Source organism: Labrus bergylta, chromosome 1 (genome assembly GCF_963930695.1).
Source record: "Labrus bergylta chromosome 1, fLabBer1.1, whole genome shotgun sequence".
In the NCBI taxonomy this organism is placed as follows: Eukaryota; Metazoa; Chordata; class Actinopteri; order Labriformes; family Labridae; genus Labrus; species Labrus bergylta.
This window is the reverse complement of record NC_089195.1, coordinates 29,120,352-29,148,315: the sequence shown is the minus strand read 5'-3', so window position 1 is coordinate 29,148,315 and position 27,964 is coordinate 29,120,352. Positions and strand designations below refer to the sequence as shown.

The window sequence follows — 27,964 nt, the reverse complement described above, 5'->3', positions numbered from 1 at the left end:
TCATTTAAATGACCTACCACTTTGTTTATACGAGCTAGCCAGCCTCGCTACTAGTACATAAACTACATTCACTGCCACATGGACCCTATAGGCCCCCACAACCCAAATATGTAGAGCAATGGGCAGCAAGAGCCAGGACATGCTCCATCACATCCACTGAATTTTTCTTGTGCTTACACATCCTTCAGTAAAAAGTGGATAAAAATAACACTAGACTGGTAGACAAACACTTGAAGGGTCTATTACTTACGCAAACTAATGTGAACCCTATGCTGAGGGAAATAAGAGTTGTACATGTTTTTTTTTGTAAGACTGGTAACTCATCACAAAACATGTGAAAAACACATGTTGAGGTAAATACTCTTTTCATGAACACCAACATCCCGTTTGATCTCATCACCCTCAGCAATGTCCTCATGTGCAGGGTTATCTTTAAAGTGTTAACACCTGGTGTAATGTGAATGTGATGGAGCAGAGCCTTTTGGCAGAGTCACACCAGCCATATTGGGGAGCTTATCACTCATTCAACCTTCTGTAAATTTCCTCCCCTCCTTTTATTTCTCCATTACCAGTCATCCTCCTTTCTTGACTTGCTACATTGTTTAAATGTCATTAGTTGAATCCCACATCCTGTTGTCACACAGCACGCTTAAACTCGCCGGTGAGCACAACCTGAAAAGTTGATTTCTCATCTTTTACTTGAACAGAGTGGTGGTGATGATGTAACTGTCAGTATGAAGCAGGAGACCAGGAACTGGAGTTGTCATTGACTAAAGGAGCTGCAATGCAGATATCTCTGTGCTCTGGTCTACTCTCTGACTCACTGTGGCCTGACGTGGTATAAATGTAGTGCAAATGCAGAAGTCACAACACAAAAATGTGTAAAAGCACACGAGGCCAGGCTTTTGAAACACTGGCCAACTTACCTATGACCTTCTGCAGCATTTAACCAAAGCATATGTTTCCATAAATGCAAAGACATATTTATATTTGTTGACTGACCAATAGCTTATTTTTTATTTTGATATACATTTATAATAGAGCCAAGAGAGTCAATACACTGATGTTTATTGCTGTTTTTGTGACATGATGTCATGGAAGCGCCTGGTTAACTAGTAAGCTGAATATTTGCCATTATGAACTAATAATAGTGTTTGAGCGTGCGTGGGTATTTGCATGCTTACAGACGTGACACCGAGCAGGATTTCTCCAGTCACACTCAACAGTTGTCAGACTCACACAGGGGGAGGCGTTGGTGTGACATCCGCAGCGTCCAGAGGAAAGTTTAATCTGTTAAACGAGCCATCAAAAATCCCCTTTATGATTGTTAGTTTTTCATTGTTGTATTCCACACACAAAAAAGGTCATTTAGCTCTGAGCCTGACTCTCAAAGGTCACTGCACTGGTTAGATTTCTCTGCTGCGGGTTGAAGTGTCAAAAAATAAATCTGGTGGTAATTCAATACAGAGCTTTCTAGTAGAGAAGGAAAGACGATCCGATGGCACTATTCTATTCAGTTTTTACCAGAAAGCGATGACAGTGAAATAGCATGTATGCTGACAGCACTCTGAAACTATATCAGCTGATGTATTTGTCGTACTTGCATCGTTTTTTCTGCTGTCACATGTCAGGAAATTTGATAGTTGAAAAGATAGCTTTTGCCTTTTAACTATTCGGACATAAAGTTGTCCTTTAACCTGCTCGTCATGACCCTTTGTTCAGTCTTACAATCTGCAACAAGAGATATTATTTCCCCTAACACACTTTAGGTTACCGGTTCTGCTCTTAATGAAAACACAACATCATTGCAGGGAGAAAACAGAAACAGCCAAAAGCCTAAACACAAAACACAAGAAACAGAGAGAATACCTGATGTGTTATCAGGCTGGAGAGCCAGGTTACTAATAATAAATATATACATGAAAAAGTCTGAATTAATCGAAGGATGGCTGGTCGATGTCTGGAGGCACAGTGCAGCGAGTCAGGTTGGACAGATAGAGAGCGGTCGCCATGGGAACGTGACCCGCCGTCACCTTCAGTATGGTTAGCAGCCTCTCTGCAGCATTGGTCACACCTGCAGGTGTCTAGAAGAGAAAGAAGGTGACACAAGACACGTCCTTAAAGACGGACTCAAGAGTTTTATTGACAACAGTGGTATCTAGAAAAACACAAAAACCTAATATGCACTCTGAAATCACGTCTTTGGTTTGAAACATCATAAACAAGTCTTGGAAAAAAAGTCGACACAGACCTGATCCTCTGCAAACAGCACGGGGCAGTGGAGCGACGCTGCCAGTTTTCTGACAGAGTCTAGACGCTCTGTGGGGACTGAAGCATTACGAGCTGCAGGAGACAAATAGAGAAGAGGGCAGCCGGTCAGACGGAGACGCCCAGAAACACTGAGATAAATGTCGGTCATATATTACAACAATAGAGCGAGGACAGTCTCAGAACAGTCAGGTCTGCTTTATCGTATCCTGCATGTAACTTAAACAGCAGCTGAAGAGAGAAAGCAAATCTAAAAGAAGAAGGAACAGTCAGTGTCATACCGTTAGTGACCATGAAGCAGACTTTTCCGAGGAAAAAGCCAGGGTCCAAATGTTTCAGAGAAGCTTCTGCTGACTGGAAACTATGACCCCAGAAAAGAGAATAAATACATGTCACAGAAAGAACTATGATATCCTAACATGTCTGAATATATTCATTTCTTCTTGCAGTCATCATTACTGATTTTACTGCACATCTGTATGAGCGTGTGACAAATACAAATCTTGATGAATTATACAAAATAAAGACCAAACCACATAAGAGACACTGATGAAATCAGGCCTTCCTGTTATCACACTAATGTTAAATGCTCTGAGTGGATTTGAAACGTTTTTCTAGCAAAATAAAGACAGAAAAAAAATGGTTTTGTTTCAATTTCTCGTCTGAGTTATTAAGGAGCACTAGTCCTACTACTACTCCTGTTACTAAATAAAGTCTGGCATATTTTGAAATTGACAATAAAGTTGACTTTGACTTTGAAATTAAAAAAATAAATAAATAAAGCTACACTGGGTTTAACAATTACCGTACATGTGTGGCAGTAAGGACTTTTTAAAGGACAACAACCAGCTAGAATGAATCCACTTTCATTCAAGTCAACTAAAACTACAAATACAATTATGTAATTTGTTTAGTGTGTCTGAATGTAAGGAAATGAAACCAGATGAGAAGACAAAACATGTTAAGATTTACCTGAGCTCTGATGTCATGTTGATGATAAACACCACCAGGTCTATCCTCGGACGGCTCTCCTCATTCTCCTTGGGCAGGGGCAGACTCTTAGCTAGTCTCCTGGTTGGTGCATTAAACAAAAAACAAAACTTGTTTTCAGGCGTTTTATGGTGACTGATATGTGACAAACTGTGACGGTCATGTTTTAGTTTTGTTTAATTGAATGGATGGGACAGATGGACAAAATGCCCATTGTTTACCACTCCAATGTGTCCAGGGCATCAGACAACTCAGAAGGGTTGTTTGAGGCAAACATGATGAGCCAATACATTTATTTTGCAGCCTTATTATTGAGAGCCAGGTCAGATATAGACACTTTTACAAACCAAGAGAAGCTGCATTAGTGAAGAGCTATACAAAACACATTTATCACCAGAACAATAGGAGGTGTTTCCTGCTGTATCTGACAACAGACAGAGTTTTCCAGCGCTTGAACAGGAAGGAGCAGTACTCACACATTCACAGTGACAGCAGTCTCCTCCACCAGAGCGTCCGCTAAACTCAGCTGAAACTGCTCCTCAAACTCCACCAGCTGGAGAAAAGAAAGCACTCCATGTCAGCACAAAACCAGATATCCCTTTGCAAAACAACACACCAGCGTGACAATCAAAAGAATTTAAAAACACGACTCTTACCTCCAAATAAAGTTTGATTTTTACGTTATGTACTTGACTTTATGAGGGGACGTGAGTAGCCCTACTCAAATACTGTGTTTATGTTTGTGCTTCACTGAAGTGGTTATAATGTGTTCAATCTACTTCTGCTCAACTTTAAATAAATTAAAAAATGTTAAGCAGAATCGTAAATTGTTTGCACTGTTTTTTTTTTGTTTTTTTTCTAAAGGTGATTTACAACCCCTGTCATTCATCTGTTTCACACACCTTTAATACCTACTGATGATTTATAGACATACGTACAAATACCAAACACAACACCTTCGGGTGCATTTTCAATAAATGTGTCAAGAGTTAATTTTTAATTCAGCTTGATTACTTTTTTAGAGGAGGGGCGTTTTACCGAGCTTAACATTCGTATTACTCACACATAACAAAAAGATAATCACATTCAGCTGAAATGTTGTTTCCTTCTTTTCTTTGCAGATGATAATGTAATTATTTATAAGTTACCTACACGTCTCCGTTCTTTGTCATCATTCTACTTATTTAAAAATGTTTTGTTTTCTCATCTTCAAACTGATTGCGTCTGTTTCAGTAACACTGTTTATGTTTATTATTTCTCTGTGTGCAGACTGAGCCTCTCTCCTCTAAGGCGTCTACTCGAAACCTGTAGTTGTAATTGTTGTATTTGATTTTTGTGTTGTCCCCTGTTTTTATGTTTTTTGTTGTTGTAGGCTTATGTATTATTTTTTGCTTGTTTTGTCTGTAGTGTTATGTTTTGTCTTTGTAAATGATACACCTCAAGGGGCTTATCCTAGTATAATACATTTCAATAAATAATAAAAATATGTATTCTGACATCTGAACACCATTTCAGGCACTATGCACATTATGTTTTTGTTTTTAAATGTGGACCTGCTTTAACAAAGGGGGTAAACACGTTTTAATATGTTTAGATTACATGTAAAATAAGAATGCACCAACACTATTATAGATTATGACAAAGCTCTCCTGCTTTAAAACACTTTAATGTGTTGTAAGTTTACGGTGAGAGCAGCTGCAGACTACACTGTGACGTCTTCAGTCAGCTGTCATGTGTGTGTCCACGTCGCTGCAAATAATTCAATAAAACACAAACAACTCACCAAGATGTTCGCTGAGTTCAACGCGGGCAGTTTACTGAACGGCTTCAGCGATGACATCCTGATGAAAACACTTTAAACAGCCTCGGCTTCGTCAGTGAGCAGAGAGAAAACCCGGAGAGAGGAGCCGCTTGTTATTTTCTACATTTCAACTCGCGCTTCTTTTCGAAACGTGCGTTCGACGTCATCACGTTTTCACGTAAGGAGGAGGCCGCTTTCGACTCTTCCGCTGTGACGTTTCACCTTCTATTCGTTTATCAGTTGTTTTTCGCCACCTACCGGGTGCCAGGAGTTTTTACAATTTACAACTTACGATTTAGATATTTATTTAAGGTACATATTGTGTTTATGGAAGCCCATTTCCGCCAGTAAAAAATAAATAAATAAATGAAAATAATAAAGTCTCATAAATTCAACTTTATATCTCATTATTATGACTTTATATCTCATAATTTTGACTTTTTATCTCATAATTTTGACTTTTTATCTCATATTTTTGACTTTATATCTCATAATTTCAACTTTTTATCTCATAATTTCAACTTTTTATCTCATAATTTCAACCTTTTATCTCATAATTTCAACCTTTTATCTCATAATTTCAACTTTTTATCTCATTATGACTTTATATCTCATAATTTCAACTTTTTATCTCATAATTTTGACTGATCTCATCATTATGACTTTATTATTTTCATATTTATTTTTTTTAACTGGCAGAAATGGGCTTCCATATGTGTTTGAAGAAAAATGCAGTATTTGTAATTCACTACGTCTTGTTTTGCACCTGTTTTTCCTCTTTAGAGGGACAACAATCAGCAAAAAATAAGTCACAGCTGCAGAAGCAGGAGAGGATTCAGTGTCTCTGCAGTATTGTGTGCACTGTGCAATGATTCAACATCAGATGGAAATGTACCCGAATGAATTTCAGCAAGAATAACCTGCAAGTAAAACACCAGTTTTCACAACACTTAAAAAAAACTGCAATTGTAATGAAATAAAATAACACATATTTTTAAAGGTTTGACACATCTGCATATTTTTGGTGCACCTTGTGTTATATTAAAACTGTCATTCTTACATTTATGGATATCTATCCAGTCATTTTGGAAGTCAAAGAGGTCCTCTACCTAATAAACAAGCTCTTACCGCAACAGTTATTACAAAAACTAGAAAATAGACTTGGCCCTTTACACTGTACCGTATGTCAAAATTCACTCACCGATGACAAAGGCAGCTGCCAAGATGCTCACTAGGATCCATTCTTATAGTCATCAACACTCACACATAAATGATAGAGCAATAAAAGGGTCAGTATGTTAAGTGCACTGTAACACAGGACTGTAGAAGCATGGGATCAAACTGCTAATCTTCCAGTTATGTGGACGACCTTTAATGGGCAAGTCAGTATCTGAACCCTGAACTTTTACAAACGGAGATTTAAAGAGAAATCTGTATAAACACATTGCATTTGTAAGAAGGCAGACATTTTTATTCACTTAATGATGGCACAGCAACAAAAAAAAAAAAAAAAAAAAAAAGATTCCCCCAGTGCTACCAGGTTGGATCACAGCAAACGGGACACAGACTCCCAGACCGTTAAGAGTGAGGATATAACGATCCGCTTCCCCTTTATGCATACACATCTCTGAAACATTTGGATGACTTCTTCAAGGGGGGGAAAGTGAGTTTATTTTCAAAGTACCAGCATGTCACTGCATCTGAAATGATGGACAAGCTCAGGGATGTTTATCTAGTTTTTCAAATGAGATTGGTATGGCTTAAAGGCAGCCGATAAAACACAAACATTATAAGTGCCTTCAGTCATAAACAGCTCATTTCAAACAGGACTGCGAGGGTTATGCCACTTATTAATGAACCCAACCCGAGAAAAGGGATCCAGAGATGCAGAAACTGGTAAGATTCCTAAAGGAACATAACAAACAGTTATAAAATCAAAGAACCGACTACTGGTAAAAAATAAAATAAAAGCACTTCATGTGAGAAAAATAAAGAAGGTTTTTAAGTAGGACTGCTCTCACTCATCCCTCATCGCTGTCAAAGAAAATGTACACAAGATTGACAAAATGACATAAAAAATGACTATCATGCTTCCAGGTCTCACTAGGACAACAATGCAGTCTTATAAAAGTTTGTATGCATGTTTCTTTGACCACCACCGCTGAAGTTGTTCCCTCATTCCCAAGTTTATTTTCAGAATTTCATCCCTGCTAATGTACATGTCCTGCTTTTAACATGAACACGCATACAAAGCCGAAACACACTCGCACGCACCGCCACACACTCGTCTCTCCATGCTCCTCTTCACTCAAAAATCCAAATTAAAGGACTTTGGAGGTTGTCCAGTTCATATCTCTCCGGACTCTCGCTCCTCTGAGCTGGAGCGACGGTCCCGCTCATAAGAAAGGGATCTCTCTCGTTCTCTCCCCCTGGCTGTGTCCACAGAAGGGGATTGCTCCCTGTCCTGCCAGTCTCCACACTCTGGCCTGTCGTTACGCACGCCCTCTACTGCGCCCTCTGCTGCGCCCTCTGCACCTCTCTCCTGGGATTGCGAGCGCTCTCTCTCTCGGGTGTGAGAAGTTCTTTCCCTTGAGGACCTGAAGAAAAAAAAGAAAGAAAAAAAAATACACAACAGATTACATAAAAATCCTTGGCAGATCACTTGAAGGACAGGTTTAAAACACTGTCTGGATGGTTCTTTATCTTTTGAAACAGGTTAACCTAGAACCAGTTTGACCAGTTTTAGAGAGGCCAAACAATTCTTTATAAGTACAAGAAGAGGAAAGAGTCCAAGCTAGTGTCTGCCATCAACTTTTGAAACTCAAATATTGTTTTTATTTTACTGCTGGTTTTCAGTGTTTAATGTTGCAAAGCTTGAGTGGTGATGTGGATGGAAACTTAAAAGTAAGTTGAACTTATTTTCATTGTAGATTCATTTGTCTGTTGTGTTAAAGATAAATTAGTCATTTTTTACATTCATAAACGGCATAATACGCAATCCCAAACAAAACAACAAAGAAGGTAAAGTATTCAGACAGCTTTTTGTCAAAAAACATTCTAAGAATCTACAGAAAAATAATTTACAAAGACCTGTGATAAATGTTAGACTCAGAAAGACGCTGTCGATCCTGAGTGGAGAAATGGCTAACTGAAGTCACTGATTATCTTCACATCTGTTTTTGCCTATTTTGTAGAACGACAAACCGATTGGTTAAATCTGAATAGAGTCTGGCTTAAAACAGGTCACATTTTGTTTGGCATCAGGGCCGTGTTCAGAATTATACTGGGGTGGCCCGACTGGGGCGCTGACATGTGCAGGGGTGGTCTAAAGTTTGTGTGCACACACATGAATGAAGAGCATTTATTTACATCTTCAGTCCAGTCTGCATTAATCAAATAGACTTTTACACGTAGATCTTCTTAGATGAAATTTTTTTTTAAGTCTAAAGTCACAATTTTAAGTATTTCTAAAATGACTGAATAATTGCAAACAAACCTCTGCACTGCATACAAACACTGAAAACCATGAGCTGGCTGTTGCAACACAGCCTGAATAGTGGATTTCAACATAAGTCCCACCTCTGATAAGGCAACAGCCAATAATAGTTAAGGATTTTGGGGTGGCTAAAAAGATTGCAAGGGGGCCCATATGTTATATGCTTTAATGATTTCATTGTGGGTGTTGGTGGTGCTGGACTGGAATATATTATATAGAAGTGTGTATCTACTACCTTGCCCAATCCAATAAAATACAAGAGGGGAGCACATTTAAAATTTTATGCACTCTAGTTCACAACCACAAACTACTATGACTTCAATAAAAAACATTTTTAGAGTAGAGTTATTCACTTTCTGACCATGTCAACAAAAACTGGAAATTTAGAAGCTTCATAAAATGAAGTGTTCAGGCTGAAGAATTTATGGCAGAGCTGTTGTGTTGGATTTCACAAGAGATCCTAATGGATTCAGAATTTATGGCAGAGCTGTTGTATTTCAAAGATTTAAAACTGCATATATGGTCATATAGTTATGGCTTATTGGTGTGTATTCCTGAGTCCTGAATGTACGCTAAGAATTGGTTCACTGGTTAAAAGTTGAATGACTTGAGTTTAGTTAGTTAAGGAGGACATCTCAAATGTAGTTTCAAAACATGCAAGTTCTGGTGACTGAGAAAAGCCACACCTCTTCCTTTTTTGTCTGTGAGAGTGGGAGCGCGAGCGATGCCTGTCCTTGTGTCGATGTTTCCTGTCCCTCTCTCTCTCACGATCACGCTCTCCACCTTCTTCTCTGGAGCGAGAGGAGCGGTGCCGCCTTGAAGAATGATGGGAGGACGAACTGCCTCCCTCCCTGTAAAATACATTCATAGAGAATTAATTTTTTTCAACACAATGTGTATTATTTCCATCTAGAGATCTTTGTAAACTGGACACACAGCTGGAGTTTGCAGGCATTGAGCACCATGAGTCTTTACACATTGTGAGAAATTCAAAGTCTCTGAAGCTTCTCTGACCACTCGCAGACATACCTGTATCGCTCTCCACTTCTAGATCTTGATCTAAGAGAGAAACAAAAAACAATTTTTTAAAGTTTTTATACAACACCAAGCCTTTTAGAACAGTGAAAATCAAACTGTTTCTTACCTCCTTCGCTCCCTCTCCCTTTCTCGGTCTCGCTCCCATTGCTCTCTTTCCCGCTCCCTCTCTCGTTCCCGCTCCAACTCCCACTGTTGCTCTCTTTCATCGTCCTTTTCCCGTTCCTCTCGTCTTCTGGTTCGCATTCGCTCTTGTTTTTCTACCACTGCTTTCTAGATTCAAACAAATAAGAATTTAACGTTGATGAAAAACAAGCTGTTTATGTTCAAACAGTATCAATGAAAGAAACACGATTATTACTAAATGTATCTTATTGATTAATAATCACACTAGTTCCAGAGCACCACTTACTCTTAGCTTATCGAGCTTCTCTCGGATTTCAATGAAGCCGAGATGCAGTTTGCCCCCAAAGTGGTCAGCTAGACGCCTATCGTTGTCGTGGAGACCCAAGTAGGCGGAGCACACCTCACATACCCGTAATTTTTGTTGTTGAAAACTGGAGGCCGGCATTGAGTTTCTGTACACATCCTGAGAGACAAGAAAAGCAAATTCAGTCCAGACAAACCACTAAAACAAATATTTAACAGTGCAGTGAGAGATGTTTCATCTGATTTTAGTTACAGTTACATTACGCTAAGTAACTGAGGAAGTCCACTGGCGATGTCATTAATAAACCATAAATGTTAACAAAGATTAACTCTTAATTCTAGTCTATTTTGGTGATGGGAGTAAAATCATTTATTTATTCTAATGTTACAAACTTGGCGCAAAAAAAGCATTCAATGACTGACCTCTGCTTCCTTCTTTAAGGCCCGGGTCTTCTCCACCATTTCCAGCACTTGCTGGGATTCGTCTACATTCCCCTCCCCCCCGAGCTGCTCCGCCCGGGCAAGAAGCTTCCCGATCTCCTCGTTGAGCTCGTGTACACGTTCAGCCTTTTCATAGCAAGAGAAAAGGAGACCCAAAAAAAAAGCTCTTAGTTGTAAACACCAACAGTTTTCACAGATTTGAAATTCAGAATAGACTCTCAGGACATTAATCATTCCCTGTAAAAGAAAACAGCACAGCATCCATAACAACCTGATGGGAAAACTCACAAGAAATGTCAAAAAAGAAAGTTTGTCACCTTTGCAGCCACCTCAGCGCTAATCTCGTCCTGCGTCTCGGCGAGTCTCTTCTTGGCTAGCTCGGTCCTGCGGTCGCAGTCGGCGATGAAGGACTGAAGGTGTTCAGCAGCCTGTGAGAAACACAAATCCATGAGGGGTTTTCTGTTTCCAGATACACACTACGAATTAACTGTGAAAATAAAAGGCAGTGCAAGATCTCTGACTCTGGATGTGGGCAGACACGGATAGCTGTGGACGCAGAAACCATCAGGACATCAGAGGAGAGATTATGATGATGTGAAGGATGTCCATGAAGGAGGGAAGAGAAAACTTTGTTGTCAGCATGTTGTGCTGTTCTAGTAACTGTTTAGGGGATGAATGTTCTGAAATGATTGAAAACAAATCCTCCAGTTTAACACTCTTTGGCTTTTGCAACATTTAGATGATCAGGTGAAGAGTGGAGGAGATGACAACCATCATGCTCTCTTAACGGTTGTCATCTCACCTAATGCCTGATGAAGGTCTAGTACCGAAACATTGCCAATAAATGTTTGTTTGAAAGTGAGGCAGTGTGCTGGAGTTGACCTTTAAGTTTCAATTGTCAACTCTTGATACAGTCTAAATAATTTACTGGCATTAACTGACAATGGCCTACATGAGGACATGCAGTTAAAGTAGGGATATTAACTATTACAATGATCAGGTTATGACACCTAAAACAGGACTGTGAGGGTGGAGAATTAGCTGAACTGCTGTTGTGGGTGAGAGGACAACATAGGATTCTTAAAGTTCAGCTTGAGTGAAACATTTATGTGATGGTGACTTTTTCCTGCATTATTATCGCTCTAGGGTAAACAGGAGATTAAACGGGTAAAAGGACATTTTATAGAAATCTGCACTTATGCCTGCCTAACGCGTACCCTCCTAGCAATGTAAATGTAAAGTATGATCTCGTTGAACAGAACCCGAAAGACAAGGGCTCAATTTGACTCATGAGTCCTGAAGACGTGGGGCTGTGAGTTTTTAGCTGCATCATTAAAACACAGATGCAGAGGCAGCATGATGAACCGTAAATTTAACTGAACTAATCGCTAAAAGACACTTCAGTGTCCATTGCCAACATTTTTGTTGTTGTTGCCAGGAGCAGAGTTTTCTGCGGAAGTCCTCTTGACTCCAAGAGAAACGAGCACACTACTTAAAACACTAAAGCATTATGTCAAAAATCATAAGAAAAGACAGCATCTTGAATTGCTAAGAAAGTAGCCAACTGGTACAAGTTTAAAGTGCTGTGAACTATGTTTCTTCCAGGTAAAACTAAAAAAAAGAAAGGAAGGAATATGAAAAACTAAATCCATAATTTATCGATCTATATCAAATCATAAATTCTTAGTTACAACAAACTGTGCCGCTATGCTGCCTTTATACGGAATTAAACATTGAAGTCATACTGCTGTCATATGGCTGAACAATACTTTTCACACAGATGTCGAGATGGAACAGAAGCAAAACTGTATTACCTTGAATAAGCTGAGTAAAACAGGCATGAGTGTGTGTGTGACTCACGTCAAGCTCGAAGAAGAACTCCTGCTCCTTAGAGGCAATCTCATAGTCAGCTCTGAGGGCCAAATCATGAACTTTCATGCACTCTCCAAGGTCCATTCTCTGCAGGAATCAGAAAAACATCAACACTGTGAAGGTATGTTCAACTCTTCAACCTATCCTGAGACTAGTCAAACCCACAAATCCTAGTGTTAAATGTTGTAGACCACTATGAATGTCCTAATCGGGACTGTGGATGGGAATCACAGTGCTGCAGGGCCTTGTCCTTAACACTGACTTTATTGATTTACTGAATTTGAAAGAAAGGAGACATACTGAGCATGAAGTTCTGACTGTGTATTTGGTGTGTTCACATCAAATTCATCATTTTTGAACTCCACTCTTATTTACATTTCAGTCCAATTGTTTAATCGGACAGAAACATTCAATTGTTTACAGGCAACACCATGCAGGAGTTCTTTACATAAACACCAGCTGACAAATTGTACTATTTGTAGCATATTGCAGCTACCTTCACGTGTAGCTTTCCTTACATATTTTCTGGAAGCAATTTGTGTGATACATAATAATGCTCTCTGTAGGTGCTTACAAACATGGTACTCACAGTGCCAGACAGAATGTCATGTGGGCAGGAGTCCAAAAGATGACTTTTGCAGACTCGCTCATCTGTAAACTTGATTCTCTGCCTCATGATGTCTCCTGAAGAAAGAGAAAGAGAAAATCAGACGGATGTTTCACCTCGAGGTTAGGGCTGTTCGATTATGGCATGAATCATAATGATTATTTTAATCTTTTTATTGATTGAGATCAGGATCATCAAACATTTCAATTCTACAATTCACTTAGCAGACGCTTTTAACTAAAGTGACGTACATCAGAGAGTAAGTACAACACAAGCAAGGATCTAGATAAAAAGGGAACAATGTCAGTAAGAGCAAACAATCAGCTTTGAGTCTGATTGGACACACAGGCACTGACAGGAAGTGACCAGAGGCAAAGCACAACATTGACGGCAGTTCTTGAGAGCTCTAATCTAAGCTCAGTATAGAAACCATCTTGTAAGTCATCGTTATCAAACAAAAACCATCGTCATCATCAATAATATGGAGACCATCATCATTAAGTTAGTAGGTATTCATGAAAGAGCTGGGTCTTTAGCTTTTTCTTAAAGGTGCAGAGGGACTCTGCAGATCGATATGGAGTTTGGGAGTTCGTTCCACCACCGGGGGGGCGACAGACGAGAAGAGTCTAGTCCAGGGATGGACAACTTTGGTCACAGCAAGGGCCACATTCATTTAATTCTGACTGCCAGGGGGGCCAAATTGTAGATTACAAAAACGCTTACAGTCAATTATGTCTCAAATTTAACTCACCATATACCAGTGATCAAATATTATTATGGAAATATTTCTGGTTTTCATGATTTCAAGGCAGATTTTGTCATGTTTTGATATGTAAAAATTGACCTGAGGGCCACATTGAGGGGTTGACGAGGGCCGCATTTAGTGGGCCAGTTGCCCACCCCTGGTCTAGTCGAGAGACTTAGGAGCCTGTTGTGAATTTTAACACCTTGAAAAACAAGCAATAAGTGGAAAAAATATATACAGCACATGTAAAAAATAATAATAATAATAATAATTATGACTCAATAAAAATAAATGAACTACGTTTTGGAGACAGCAGTATTGTTGTACTGTTGCACTTTTACCACACATGACAAAACGTGCTTAACACAACATGCGGCACAGTAATCACTTAATCTCCATTATCTTGTTTTCCATTATCTTGGGGGGAACAAATCCGTAATTGGAAAATTTAAACTCGATTAATTGCCTCGCACTTCTTCTTGGGTGGTTTTTTTAAACTTGCTAACCTCGCGATGAATGAGTCACACATCTGGTAACACCTCAGCGGTCCATGCTCGCATTAAAGTTTTGATTACAAAAGAGACAACAACACAAACTGCGACAGGATTACACTGACTTTTAAAATCCACCTGGAGGTTTCTAAAGATGTTAAGCACAGCAACTTAAAAACTTGTGCATGTAAACTCAAACACACACACACAACAGGTAGCTTCATGCTAACCGGGCTGGCTACAAAGTCAGGGAAGCTAAGAGCCATGCCTCACGGATTGGTGAGCTAGGAGGCTAATGCTTAGCAACAACACAAACTCGTGTCCCAGGCTGCGATCACATCTCACCGTCTCTCCCCGTCCCCATGAGCTGGTCCAGCATGGCTCTCATCTGCGCCTGGGCCGACATGTTCCTGGGTGTTTAGGCTCTCTTATCCGCTGTGTGTGTGTGTGTGAGTCGCTCCTCGGCCGGACACAGTCCTCCTCACACATGCAGCCTCCTCGACAGCAAGGCCCGCCTGGCTCCTCGTCCTCCACCTCCTCCTCCACCGCCGATAACTTTTCCCCACAAGGCGGAAAAAAAGAGAGAGGGGGGGGCGCTCCGGTCCCGCCGAGGAGGCACCGAGCGGGGTTGAGGTGTAAGGTTAATTCAAGTCACTGTCTTTCACGACACTTTACACGGGTTGGTTGAAATGTGAATGTATGACGGTGGAGGACTTCGAGGTAGTGAGCGGTGTCTGTTTGAAAACTGCCGGAGTCCAGTCCCCCCCCCTTCCCTTTCACCACCACCGCCTCCCCTCCTGGTCGAGTTGAGAGGGCGGTGACTGACTGCAGACAGACGGGGCGTTTAACCTATTTTTAAACCTGTGCCGAAATAAGTAACCACTTCTCCTGTTAGCGTCGCGTTTAACTGTATTTTCTAGCAAGTCAGCTAGAAGTTCGCGAGTGTGTTGGACGTCCTTTCTTCCGTCTTTCCGCTTCCCCTCCGTGCCGTGCGCATGACCGCAGAGTGCGCGCTCCCGTGAATCCGACTCTGCAGTTAGCGCGCTGCTGACGCGAGCTCTACGCTCCTGGGTATGGAGGACTAAAAGTGCCAAAATGAAATATGTAAATATATAATTGATTAAATCATTAAATGTGTCGTCAATTGTTTAATATTGGAAATAAATCAACAAATATATAAATAAATATATAATTATTTTATTAATTAAATGCATGTGTTATTAAATAATTAAATAATTATTTAAATGTGTCATCAGTTATTTAATATTGGAAATAAATCAACAAATATATAAATAAATATATAATTATTGAATTAATTAAATGCATGTGTTATTACATAATTAAATAATTATTTAAATGTGTCATTCATTATTTAAAATTGGTAATATATAAATAAATAATTTATGAAACACATCGTTAATTAATTAAATATTTACATAATTATTTAAAATGTTAATTCATTTTCTGTATCTTGATAATTTTAATATAATATTTTAATAATAATAAATTTATTTATAAGCGCCTTTCAAGACACACAAGGACACTGTACAACAATCACCATTTTAAAAACAGCGATCGATAAAAAACAGCATACAATAAAGAAATGAAATGTTTTAAGAACAAAGTTACATTTTCAACTTGTATTTTTAATTGAATCACAAACTGTTTATATATTTTGTACACTTTGTTATACTACAATCCTGCACAGCTCTGTTACTTTAATGTTTTTTTTTTTATTCTTTTATTGCACTATTTGTGTTTTATTTTCATTTCAGATTTTTTTTTTTGCAATGTAAACGTATGTTTCCCATGCCAATAAAGCCCTTATTGAATTACATTTGGATTTTAAATTTAGCTTCACCTTTTGTAGATATCCATATTACACAATTTAATTCACTGGTTGGTGAATTTGTGTTTAAGAAGTCAGAGCTGCAGAAATGAAGAAATGAACTGGACTGAGATTTATGTGTAGGTAATTATAACGAATACATGGAATTATTATGTGGTTAAAATTAGAGTTGTGTTTCCTTTCAAACGTAAAGACCATAGGGGTGAAGAAGACGCGCCCATTGCGTGCCGTTTCCTCCCATAGAAACGTCACAACCTGCAACCAGACAAACTGGAAAAATGGCGACCAGTTTACTGCGGCTCCCACTGCGACTTTCCACCAAAAATATGGGGCTAGTGAGTCGTAACACCGGCCTCAAAACATCAAACATATCGAAGACGACGCAGAGCCGGAGCGCAGTATCAACGCCATCGGGGGCAATCTTACCGAAACCGAATAAAGTGAGTTTGTTCTATCCTCGTTACCGATAGGGAAATATGACTGACAGCGTGGGCGGGACATGATGGTTGACCGTGATTGACACTTCAAGCTGCCAGTGTGACGACAGAACAGGCGCAGGCGTTCCTTAAATCAGCCAATGAAGGCGTGTTTACAGAAAGTAGCCTTCTGCTACTTTCAGGAAGTGCCTCAATCCTACCTTCAACAAAATTATTGATTTAAAACCGGCATTTTGATAAAGCAATAGAAATTATGTTAAGTAACATTACTTTCTTATGATTAATGGTTTTAGTTGGCGCATAATAAATCGACCTAAGAAATATAAGGTTGCCCGTCTGGTGCAGACTGCCTTGAAGGTTAGAGGAGGAAAACCTCTCCCTTTAGTCAATATAGGTGCAGTCTGTTCTGAGGCAAGCACAGAGAGTATTGACCCATCTCACCTCCTCCATTCTGAGAATGACAGACCATACAGCGCCCCCCAAATGCAGAAAACAAAACTGAACCAATTTAAAAACTCATTTGTGCCCCCCTCAATTTAGTCCTGTTTATTGAGGCTGTAGAGGTTATGCAAAAGCATCATGCTGTTCTTATGTTTTCACTGATAATGTGTTTTATACTGATGTTTTTGCAATATGCCATATGTTGTTGTTTGTTATTATTGGTAGGCTATGTGGTTCCTTGTCTACATGTGTATTATTGTTTAGTTCATTGTTTATTTAATGATAATAGTGTAGATGTAGATGTGTGCAGCACTTTAAGCACCAGGTGTGCGTCTTGGCAAGACGAGAAAGGTCAAGGATGATGTTTCCGTTTAGCACTGTAACACCCGTCTCTCTGATGAGACTGTAATCACACCCAGTGTTGTACATCTCGTTTTTTTCCCCCGGCACACTCACAGATAGCTCTAACATCTGAAACGTTTAGGCCCTGGCAGATATTTAATGGGTGGGACTTAAAAGGTAATCCTTTTTATTCTTTAATTCAACTTTACTTCTCGTTATTTAATATTCGCAACTGAACTAAACAGAAACAACAAGGTCGTAGCCAGGAGACAAATTAAAGCTCATAGCTGGATAGAAAACTAGTGCAAACATGAGCCTTTATTGCATCTCACTGTTTTTTTTGTCTTTTTATAATTCTATTTGAAACATGATTTAATGAGGTGCAATTTAACATATTATAATATATTACATTATAAATGCCTTTTGCATTTATTTTAAAACACAGGCAAACAGGATGCATGTTTCATTTCATTTCCAGACAGCCCCAATTTATTCAGATTATGTGAACCTTTTATTCAAAGACGTTTTAATAAGAAGACTCATGATATAAAGATTAAAGCTCCAGTGTGTGGAAACAGAGCACACAACCTGTGGGACATGTTATTCGTCACGCCTCCTGCAGACATATTTGGTCTCAGTGCCCTCTCGATCCAGCTGTGGCTGCCTGAGATGATCCCCTGCCATTTTAGGCAAAAATGCACGAACCCCTGTGAGCAAAGCTTCTTTTCTTTTGCTCTGCTATATTAACTTGAGGAGATTAGATTTCTGGTGAAACAGCTGCCCATAATCACAAACGTGGACCAAAATATCCACGGGGCAAACTGAGGTGGGGATTAAATGTGTGTTTTAGTCGGCACCTTTCATCTGAATAATTATGTTTTAACTATCCCTCTTTATTTTCCACAGACATCCTTTGGTCTGATCCGCTTGACAGTGGTGGTGGTGCCTTTCCTGTATGTGGGAACTCTGATAAGCAAGAACTTTGCAGCTCTCCTGGAGGAGCATGACATCTTTGTCCCTGAGGACGACGACGATGATGACTGAGCTAACTACAGAAAAAGTAAATGCTTAAGGTAAAATGGCCATTAGCCCCCCCCACACTTATTTACCCTGTAAACACTTCTGATTGGACCTTTTTAGGTTCATATCTCATCAATGATTAATGGGTACATGTGAAAGGGTGTAGTTTGTGGCATTTCTGATACGATGGCAACAGGTAACAGTAAAAAGCTGTTTTTCGTTTTGTTTCTATCCACAGGGTGCTTTGCAATATGGACTGAAAGCATACCAGCAAGCAACAGGAAGAGAGGAAAAGATGGGGCGCTTTGACTTCCTAAAATATCCAAACTGAGCTTCTTCGTCTGTCCTTTGCTGTTTATGTTTACACTAAAATTATTTTTCAAATATCATATCATGTGAGGCTGTCAAAACCACTTGTTATGCCTTCACTCTTGTTTGCATGTTTGTGTCTATCAACTTAATAAACAGAGTCGATAACACACACAGAGAATCATGTGTTGTTATTTAATCACAACAGTCTTTGCATCTCAAAGAACACAGTCGTCTCCATAAATCTTACACGGGACATTTTTAATCTTTTCAATGAAAACAGCAGTTCATATCTTCTTATCTCACTGTAATGATGCTTTGGACATACTTTGTTATTTCTGCGCGCTTGCTGTCTTTGAGGTAAGTTCATTGACAGTGGTCCTTGTTTGTCAGGTGTTTCTCGTTCCCTCCTGAAGTGCGGCGTTTGCCAGTCTCAAGTGTTCATTGAGCGATCCCGTTTCTAACCGACTCCAACCCTTCAACTCACTCAGCTCTACATAGGCCTCCTGATACCGATCGAAAGCTGCGTCTTTCTCCTAGAAAAAAGGGTTGAAGACAAAGCAGAGAGGAAGCATTCAAATAAATGTAAATGTACAAACTATATAGAAAAGTTGTCTTTATGATGGGTGGATCATAAAACATACCTTGGTAAGAGACTGAACTTCATTCTGTAGACAGCTGATTTCTTTTTTTAGATATTGCACCTCATTATCTTTTGCTCTTAGTAACAACTGAAAGACAAAATGCAAAACTTTTCACTTAAAATACATCTTCACATATCAATGTAAAGTCACCGTGTGTGTCATCGCAGGAGAGGAGAGGTCTTTGTATTTGTACTCTCCTTGAGAGCCTCGTACTTTACACTTTACTTTAATTCTTTTCAACCACATCTGAGCTTCATACTGCAAAGATTTTAAGATTTATTGAACCATCCGCAACAAACTGTCTTAATAAAAGTAATTAATTCCTGCATAACATTATTTCAGCATTTAATTTGTTTTATTTAATACCTTTTAAGCCGTACCATGTAGGAGGAAGAAAAACCTTTGTACAAGGAAAAAGTAAATAAAACTCCCAGTACATTTTCTCTTGTTTCTTTTTAAGATTTTCACTTATAAAGGAGAATTTTTAGTGTACTCTCGCTACTTTTACTGTGTCTTTCAGGCACTCTTCCCATAAATCCTGTCACTGCAGAAGAAGTTATGGTTGCTACATTTGTGTAATGAAACATTTACCATGATTCAGGCACTAGGTGGCAGCAGTGTGTTCTGTACTAGGACGTGTGACCACTGAAGCTTGACACAAATGAGGCCACAGGAAAATATAGAAATACGTTTACAACAGGGGGGACAAGACAAAATGATAAAATGCTCTTCATCAATTAGTTTTACTAAAGTGGTCTCACACTCCCACAGCAAACGGTACTTTTGTTATTCCCCATGATTGAGATGAACTTTTATTGATCCTCGCAGGGTGAAATTCTGTTTTTACAGTCTGTTTATGATGCGACACACACACATACACAAACAGGATCCCATAGACTTGCATTAATAGAGAGATATCAGAGTGACAGAGCCGCCCACAGCGGGTGCTCATGAGTTGGTGGTGGGGAGGGGGTTTGGTGCTTTAATCAAGGGCACCTCAGCAGTGCTCAGGAGGTGATCTGGCACCTCTCCAGCTACCAGACCAACTTCATGGGCTACTGCCGCCCATGAAGACAGCAATGTCAACATTCGTCCTTCCAGTTGAACTTAATGATTCAGTTGCAAATCTCAAGACTGGGTTGGGATCAGTGGGAGGTCAGATAGCTTAGTATGAATTATCTTCCCATGAGTGGTGATCAAGGATCTATTTAGTGGTAACAGATTGACTAATTGCTATGAATACCTCCACTTCTGATGCAGGGCGCTCACTGTTGCCAAGAGATAAAGTGTCCGACCTCTGGCCTGTGATGAAATAACGCATGCGGCTGATCTCTTCTGCCAGCTTGGCCTTCAGTTCCTGCAAAAGATAAATATAGCGTATTAAAGGTACGGAGAAATACAGTGCTTTAACTAGAATGCTCATTTATAATGCTGCTTATTATGTGTCCTCAATTTGATAACAAAAAAAACAAAAACAGAATCTGGTGACCCAAACCATTTATTAACAGAAATGAGTCCTGTGTATTAACCTTGTTTTCTCGTCTGAGCTGCTCCAGCTCTCTCTCCTTGAGACACAGCTCAGTCTCTCGACCCTTGCTGCTCTGCTCCGTGCGGCTCAGCTCCAGGCACTTCTGAGAGTATTTCTCTGACAGCACATCTAACTCACTGTACAAGTGGTCCGCCTGGGGCCTGACACACACACAGACACGAGTTATAAACTGAATTATAATGCAGCATTATGGTAGGGGTCATAGTGAAGTGCAGAACATCTCGAGCCTGCAGCGTGCAGCTTGTCAGAGACTCGGTTTCTCAGTATGATGGTAGAGAGGAGTTAATAATCTTACATTTGGCCTTTGGATGAAGTTTCCACATGTGCAGATCCTTCAGCCAGCCGGCTTGCCTTCTTCATCTCTCTCTCCACCTCTGCTCTGTGAGACGCTCTCAATTCCTCCATTCCTTAAAAAAACAACACAATTCATCAAGACTGTAGCATGAACAAACAACTTGCAGAAAGGAGTTTCAAACAGTCAAACTGAGCTGTACTAGCTGCAAACCTTTAGAAGCAGCCAGTCTCTCAACCTGCAACATCCGGTCTCTCTGATCCTCCAGCTGCCGGATCTCCTTTGCATGTTTCTCATGTAACTCCTGCAGTGCTTTCCGATGGGCTATTTCCATAGCTTCAATTCTGGCCCAACAGGGGGCCCCAGGGCCACACTGCCTTTCTACCTCTATCCCCATGGCTGCACGCTCCTTCTTTATGCTCTCCACTTGCTTTCGAAGAGAGAGGGCCTGGGGTTAGATTTGCAGAGTGTGAGATAAGAGGGAAAAGATTTAGATGTGCCATACATACATTTTTTTGTCTTTCAATACTTTCTATTTATCACTTTCAACGTATGTGCGGAGTGACTTGATGTTCTGTCTTACCTCCTTTTGAAGGACTTCAGCTGCATTTGTTTGAGTGTTTTGGGCGCCATTTACGGATGAGCTTAATAAATCATTTTCTGAGACAGTGACGGGCTGTTTGGCCTCCTCTGAGCTCGATTGATTGGTCTGGGAGTGATTGAGATTCTGCAGGGAGCTTGACTGATAGTCCTGAGCTCCAATGAGAGACTGTGCGCTCATATCCCCAAATGTCTCAAATTCCGCCCATTTCCTGCTGACCTCTGAGTCCATGGTCTCAATAACAGGCACAGGTACACTCCCCCTTTTCAGCTCCATGGAGTCCCACCTGCTGCCCATCTCGCTGAAGGGGACCCCCTCCTCAAACCACTTGTTCCTCTCTTCCAATCGCTTCGCTTGTTCGCGGTCCCAGCCCTCCCCCTCCTCTCTCTGACTGGTTGGAGATAAATCTGCGTCCGTGTCTCCGGCGGCTGTCCGGCGGCTGTCGAGGTGGTTGTTGTGGTGTTGGTCGGCCTGATGTGGGTTTGCAGTTTTTGTGGTGTAGGCGGCGCCGGTAGGCTCATTGCTGGAGTCCTCGCAGGTGAACCGAGCAGGGGGTTGGCATGGCGACCGTGTCCAGGAGAGGGGGTTCTCTTTCTCGCTGCAGGTTTCTGATTGGCTGAGGTCAGAATAAGGGAGAGACAGGAGGATAGGGTTACACATCAGAAGAAAGATGATAGAGGTGGTTTGTTACAGACAGACCACCCAATCACATTGTCTGCATTTCTTTGAGGTGTTCAGGAATTTTGGGTCAATGGGGAGCTTGTTTTTGAACTTAATTAGCTAGAATAACACGATAAACATGAAGTATCATCATAAAGGATGCCCTGTTTCTGTATTCTTTTTACATAAATAACATGGATTAATGTTTTAATAAGTGAGTTTCTGAAAACACAACACAGTGCTGCTTAAAGAATAAAGTTTACTAGTTTGTTAAGTGAGAAAAAGTAACTTAAGGGACGAATATTCTTTACTTAATTTGAGACGTTAGATTGAATTAATTATAATTTTGAGATGAAGGCTGTGTCAAAGCACATTCAATCATGCTATAGCTTCACTACAATAACGTTTTCCCTGGATGGTATTTGAGTATTTTGTCATCGCGTTTCACATTTGTTTTTTTTAAGCCAAAATAAATAATAAATTCAACATATTGCCACATTGCCATTTGGCAGAGTGGGATTTTTCTGGCACAACTTCACCAACTGACAAGGTGCACAAAGAGTGAAAGGCTTGAAGAGGTCAGCAACACTTTGTAGTATGACGATCAACTTCATTACCAAATTAGAGCGATGCGTTTCGGCTTGTGGCCTTCATCAGAGTCATGCCGTCATTTGATTTAGCAGAAATGATAAGAAAAAAATAAGAGGGGCTGTTCATAATGAAAGTGAATGGAAGAGGAGGCCACAATGCTTGGGCTGTTTAAAAAAAAAAAAAAAAAAAAAAAAAAAAAATCTTAATTCTCAATTCTTTGGTTGCTGCTTTAGCTCCCACCGAAATTAAAACAATCTGTTGTAACTTATTAGGACTTTAACCTGGACGCCCATTTATACCAGCCATGCCTGATGATGAGTTTATAAAATATGGTTCACAAATTAATATTTACATTTTCTTTTGTTAAGAAATCAGTAATAATAATACTATCATGATTCACACTGGCTTGTCTGCATGAAGAAGGCTACTCTTAATTTGTATGTCTTTGGTACATTTTGATTCTGATGTGTGCAATATTTTAAATGTAGGCCTTTTACACGTAACATGGAATTTCTTCATAGTAATATTGCAACACATTTTTTTTTACTAAACTATACTATTTGAATACTTCACACCACTGTCTCCCAGTATAAAGAGCTCAGACTCACTGTGTGTTGTTCTGGATGGCCTGCTTTAGTAACTTCACCCAGTTTCTCCGTATTCTGGACGTTATCGCAGAGAGAGTGAACACTGCTCTCTTTGTCTGGAGGAGATCAAAAGACAGAGCAAAGTCACACACACACGCGCACACACACACACACACGCACACGCACGCACACAGAGTGTCAAACAGGAAGCAGCCAAACGTGTCATTACTGTGGAAACAGGGGAAGTGTGTGTGCGGGTATCTGTGTGTGTCCATCCATCTGTCTGCTGGTCTAACTGTACAACACAATGCGATTAATACAAGTATAATAAATACATACTTGTATTTGTAGTCCATAGTTCTTCTCTACATCACAGTCTGACACATTCACGTATGATGTCAGGTCGATCTCTCCGTCCAGATCATCCGACTGCAATAGACAGAGCTTAAATTTAGATGAGTCATAATGTGTTTTTTTTTCTCAAACACAGAAGAAGAACTGAATGAACTGAATCACACTGAACAATTGATCAAATCATGGTGACTAAACCTGTATGAAAATGACTGTATGGAGAGAATGTGAAACTGCTTAGAAAAGCAATGCTCTTGCTGATCACATATCAGGTCCTACCTCCTCAGCCTCCGAGTCTCTGTAGTATCTCAGCGAAGTGTCACCCAGAACAAACCAGTGCTTCCTCCACTTAGAAAAACACAGATTTAATAGACAACATTACATTTGTCTTTGTGTTGAAACAGTCGACTAATATTTGATTACTATGGTATGTGGACTTCAGTCTAGATAGTGTAAGAGCCAAGCATTGTTGCTGCTGTATTGTACTGTCTGTCAGGGTGTCAGACTGTGGTTACAGCAGGAAATGGAATAGACTAGAAGAACAACTTCAAAAACGTCTTTTTACCTTGCCATGCTCGTCCAGTCTTGACATCCAGCCCTTCAGAAGCAACACCTGCAGTTAGAGTATCAACATGAAGCAGTTTGAAAAGCATTATGTAGTGTTTTCTTTCTCACACATCATGGTCAAATAGAGGAAACAGAAACTGTGAGAAGCAGACGATGCGTCTGTCAGATAACTATATCATTCTAAAGCAGATAGAAATGCGGAACATGAAAGCATAAAAATGGGAATTACACCGCCAAATGGGAACATAAATCGAAGATGACGGGTATTCTTTTGCAGAGTTTAATCCCCATTGTTAAACAGTGTGAAATAGGAAGTGAAAGGGGAAGTGGTGAAGACAGCAAGCATGTACTATTAAGGGCTTATCAGCGGAAAAAGACTTACCATGCATGCAGCATAATGTCCAGTGCATAATGTTAAGAGGAGAGAGAGAGACATTCACATTGAGAAAAATTAAGTGAAATTGAAAAAAACTCTACAACAATTTGAGAGCACACGTCAACTAAAAAAATCAAGGAAAGTGATTCAATTGTTGCACGTGATTGAAAAGTATTCCAATAATACGATTCTGATTGTTTCATTTTTGTGGTCAACCATTTCTTTGTGGTGGGAAATAAAAAGTTTTTTGGTGCGAAATCTGCAGAAGACATTTGTTTGAACCAACCCAGAATCTAAATATAAAGGTGATGAATCATTTGAACACACTGCCCCAAAAACATGGGGTGCTAACTGCTGGCTTCTTTTTCCTGCAAGGTGCTGCTGTAGATGCACACCTTAGATAAAAGTGTCATGATTAATATAGAGGGCTTCTTTAGAATGACCTGTTTCTTCTCAGGCATGTGAGTTATAAAGATGCAGAAAGTCATGGGACCATGCTCACCTGTGTCTGCGCTTGTTCAAGAGGAGCTCGCTCCTTTGTCTTCAAAGATCTGTGTTTTCCACTCTGACAATCTGGGCTCTTTAAAAATGAACTGACAGTATTACAAACTATTGATAAAAGAGGGGTTTTTTTTAATATTGTGAAAGTGTCTGCAGTGATTGCGTCGTACCTGTGCATGAAGTGATGCTGCTGACTGTCTCCTCGAGGAACGTCCATTTTCAGAGTCCCGACATTTCTCTCGTCTGTCCCGGCCTCTCTCTCGGCCCCTCCCCCTCTCGTCTGACTCAAACCTTGGATTGAAGAAGTCTGTTTCATCTTGATACCTTAAGACCCAAATCAAATAGTTACTAATAAATTAAACATGTATGTAAATCTCTAACAAACACATTGGCACTCTAGGCTCAAGTTACGACGTAATAAAATCCTAACTGAACTCTCACTCTGCAAAGGCATCACAAGAACTCCACGTTTCTTTGACCATGACTAAGGTGGTTACTTATGGTCAGATCAAATGAAATCTTCAAAGTGTATCTACTTGCTACACCACATTTTTCCTAATCTCTCAGCCACCAAAGGACCAGTTTAAAGATCACACATACGAGGAATGCATAATAGATACAAGGCCGTAGGACATGTGTTAAGGCTACAGCATGATAGCATGAGGTACCATTGATGGTCAAACCAACCTGTACGTCCTTAGCTTCTGATCCCTGCACGGGCTGGGACTCTGGTTCCTCTTCCTCAGACCTGGTTGCTCTTCCTCTGACTCCAGATGGATTTTTGGAATATTGGCCAGGACAACGTAGTCGTCCATGGTCATCCCCACCTTAGATTAAAAAGATTTCATGTACGACGAGTCATCTCAGACAGAAAACACTAACGCTCTGTAAGGCTAAATGCTAGCGCTGGCATGTTGATGACACAAGATTGTAAAGTTCCCACTGACTTGGGAATGTTCACCAGCAATAACATTTACTAAGTGAAGCACATTATTTCAGTGAGTTAGCATGCTAGCGTTTCCTCATTTGAACCAAACACAAAGTGTAACTGAGGCTGATTTACTGAATGCAGCTATTTAGTAATACACAAACGTATTGAGAGTCGGTAGCTCATCCTGTAGGGACCATGAATTTACAACATTTCATGGCAATCCATCTACTTGTTGCTCATGAATGATTTTAAGATATTTCAGTCGAATCAAAAACACAAATCAATTGAGCCATTTCGCTAGCTTTGGAAACACCTTACACACTTACCTCCTCCACTTCCACTTCCGCCTTCTTGGGTTCAGAGATCAGTAAGGCATCCATCCCTCTCCTAATGCTGCTCCTGCTTCTGTCACCGCTGACATAATTATTTCCCTTATTGCCTTTATCGGTTTCTGTAGGTGAAACTGGTGACAGGAAACCACCGAGCACCTGTGAGTCGACACCTCTTGGTTGATGTCTTGACGTTGAAGAACCTCGAGAGGGAGGGTGGCTGAGTAAGGAGTGTGAGGACCCCTGCCAGGAGCCTTGAGAGGGGCTCAGTTTGCTCCCTCTTTGGGGGGTGGGACTGTGCGTGCTGTAGCCGTTCCTGGGTGGCGATACTTCCCGGCTGTTTTGAGACAGAGCGCTTGCTGCTCTGTCAACAGCCGTACTTGTTCGAGGAGATGCTTGAGATCCCTCATACGAGCTTTTCTGGATGGCGGACGACCCGCGGCGGGAGATAGACTCAAGGTTCCTGTAGAGTCTTTCAGAGTCCAAGCTGTGTTTGTTCGACGCTTGTGATGGACTCCTTAAGTCTCGGCTGGATCCCCTGTGTGCTTCATATTCACCGTCCTGCAAATGGAAAGAGTCTGTGCGCCTGTGAGAAGGTGTGGCTCTAGAGGGAGAGGACAGGGACTCCCTCCTGCGGGATGGACTTGACCTGCCTGATGTATGCCGAGAGGGAACATGCGATGGAAGCTTAGAAGAGATGTGAGACGAGGAGTGGGACCGGGCTTGACTCCTGGAGAGGGAGCTCCTTCGACGGGTCATCATAGGAGATTCAATTAACTTGTAGCGATCCGGACTCACAGAGCTGTGACGTGTCGGCGAATTCCTCTCCGAGTCAGTTCCCCGTCTAAAGTTGGAGTGGTAGGTGTATCTCTCGGGGGATTCACTTCTCCAAGATTCTAGCATGAAAGTCTCTGGATTCCTCCTCTGGGATGGCACACCCAGGTTGATGTTCCGGTAGGGGACGCAGGCTTTGGGCTCTGGAATATAGTTGCTAGGAAGAGGATGCCCCCTCTCGTAGTAACGATACTGCCGTTTGTTGACTTCCTCCATCTGCCGCTCACCGTCACCTCTCCGGTCTGGGGAGAAGTAGCCACTCTCTTGCTCCCTGTCTCCTCTGGACTCTGAAATCAAAACTCAAGATCAAGATTATCATCTATATGTTTCACAAAGCAACTACTTTTTAAAAAAAATCTGCATTTCAATATACCTGATGGCCGACGGGACCTGTCTCTGCTCCTCCTCTCATCCATCCAGGAGCTACCACTTACACGATGAGGTGAAGGGTCCAACCGGGTCATATCTCTTTGGGCCACACCGTAGCTCCCTGCGCTGAGGGATCCGCTCCTTTCTGGACCGTTGCAGTGATTTGGAGGGCTGCAGGAATGTCGTTCAAGGTCATCATAGATATAAAG

General features: G+C 40.6%; 4 protein-coding genes across 5 annotated transcripts; 1 reads left to right on the top strand and 3 right to left on the bottom strand.

Moving 5' to 3' along the window:
- Nucleotides 1–1,051: 1,051 nt before the first annotated feature.
- Nucleotides 1,052–5,214, bottom strand: pane1 (proliferation associated nuclear element). The gene is made up of 6 exons (XM_020647675.3): nt 5,042–5,214; nt 3,735–3,811; nt 3,241–3,339; nt 2,550–2,629; nt 2,252–2,343; nt 1,052–2,084 (listed from the first exon to the last, which is right to left on the bottom strand). The coding sequence occupies exons 1-6, from the start codon at nt 5,096–5,098 to the stop codon at nt 1,935–1,937; spliced, it is 555 nt and encodes a 184-aa protein (XP_020503331.1). The 5' UTR covers nt 5,099–5,214; the 3' UTR covers nt 1,052–1,934.
- Nucleotides 5,215–6,395: 1,181 nt separating this feature from the next.
- Nucleotides 6,396–15,185, bottom strand: zgc:158803 (LUC7 domain-containing protein). The gene is made up of 10 exons (XM_020647694.3): nt 14,521–15,185; nt 12,922–13,016; nt 12,321–12,419; nt 10,778–10,888; nt 10,443–10,586; nt 10,003–10,179; nt 9,700–9,863; nt 9,585–9,614; nt 9,242–9,406; nt 6,396–7,656 (listed from the first exon to the last, which is right to left on the bottom strand). Exons 1-10 carry the CDS (start codon nt 14,579–14,581, stop codon nt 7,407–7,409), a joined length of 1,296 nt encoding a protein of 431 aa, XP_020503350.1. The 5' UTR covers nt 14,582–15,185; the 3' UTR covers nt 6,396–7,406.
- Nucleotides 15,186–16,270: 1,085 nt separating this feature from the next.
- Nucleotides 16,271–18,745, top strand: smdt1b (single-pass membrane protein with aspartate-rich tail 1b). Of its 2 annotated transcripts, none has more exons than XM_065958503.1 (3): nt 16,271–16,464; nt 18,151–18,304; nt 18,503–18,745. In XM_065958503.1, the coding sequence occupies exons 1-2, from the start codon at nt 16,303–16,305 to the stop codon at nt 18,286–18,288; spliced, it is 300 nt and encodes a 99-aa protein (XP_065814575.1). In that variant the 5' UTR covers nt 16,271–16,302; the 3' UTR covers nt 18,289–18,304; nt 18,503–18,745. The 2 variants fall into 2 exon arrangements, with proteins under 2 accessions (XP_065814575.1, XP_020503302.1); XM_020647646.3 differs by having other exon boundaries at nt 16,273–16,464; nt 18,151–18,317.
- Nucleotides 18,746–18,754: 9 nt separating this feature from the next.
- LOC109994346 (myosin phosphatase Rho-interacting protein) lies at nt 18,755–27,617 on the bottom strand. The gene is made up of 15 exons (XM_020647644.3): nt 26,550–27,617; nt 25,980–26,119; nt 25,463–25,616; nt 25,294–25,371; nt 24,414–24,446; nt 24,128–24,196; nt 23,837–23,926; nt 23,519–23,613; nt 21,642–22,275; nt 21,272–21,506; nt 21,062–21,173; nt 20,747–20,906; nt 20,461–20,574; nt 19,218–19,304; nt 18,755–19,109 (listed from the first exon to the last, which is right to left on the bottom strand). The coding sequence occupies exons 1-15, from the start codon at nt 27,600–27,602 to the stop codon at nt 18,963–18,965; spliced, it is 3,201 nt and encodes a 1,066-aa protein (XP_020503300.2). The 5' UTR covers nt 27,603–27,617; the 3' UTR covers nt 18,755–18,962.
- Nucleotides 27,618–27,964: the final 347 nt, after the last annotated feature.

Coding starts and splice junctions, on each gene's coding strand:
- zgc:158803 (XM_020647694.3), bottom strand. CDS start 14,581: ATGTCGGCCCAGGCGCAGATGAGAGCCATGCTGGACCAGCTCATGGGG. Junction 9,407..9,584: donor AGAAGTGGAGAGCGATACAG/GTATGTCTGCGA, acceptor TGTATTTTACAG/GGAGGGAGGCAGTTCGTCCT. Junction 7,657..9,241: donor CACAGACAAAAAAGGAAGAG/GTGTGGCTTTTC, acceptor TTTTTTCTTCAG/GTCCTCAAGGGAAAGAACTT.
- pane1 (XM_020647675.3), bottom strand. CDS start 5,098: ATGTCATCGCTGAAGCCGTTCAGTAAACTGCCCGCGTTGAACTCAGCG. Junction 2,630..3,240: donor AACATGACATCAGAGCTCAG/GTAAATCTTAAC, acceptor CTGGGGTCATAG/TTTCCAGTCAGCAGAAGCTT. Junction 2,085..2,251: donor TGCTGTTTGCAGAGGATCAG/GTCTGTGTCGAC, acceptor TTTCTCTTCTAG/ACACCTGCAGGTGTGACCAA.
- smdt1b (XM_065958503.1), top strand. CDS start 16,303: ATGGCGACCAGTTTACTGCGGCTCCCACTGCGACTTTCCACCAAAAAT. Junction 16,465..18,150: donor TCTTACCGAAACCGAATAAA/GTGAGTTTGTTC, acceptor TATTTTCCACAG/ACATCCTTTGGTCTGATCCG.
- LOC109994346 (XM_020647644.3), bottom strand. CDS start 27,602: ATGGAGGAAGTCAACAAACGGCAGTATCGTTACTACGAGAGGGGGCAT. Junction 23,927..24,127: donor GAGACTCGGAGGCTGAGGAG/GTAGGACCTGAT, acceptor TGTCTATTGCAG/TCGGATGATCTGGACGGAGA. Junction 22,276..23,518: donor GCCATCCAGAACAACACACA/GTGAGTCTGAGC, acceptor TTCTGACCTCAG/CCAATCAGAAACCTGCAGCG.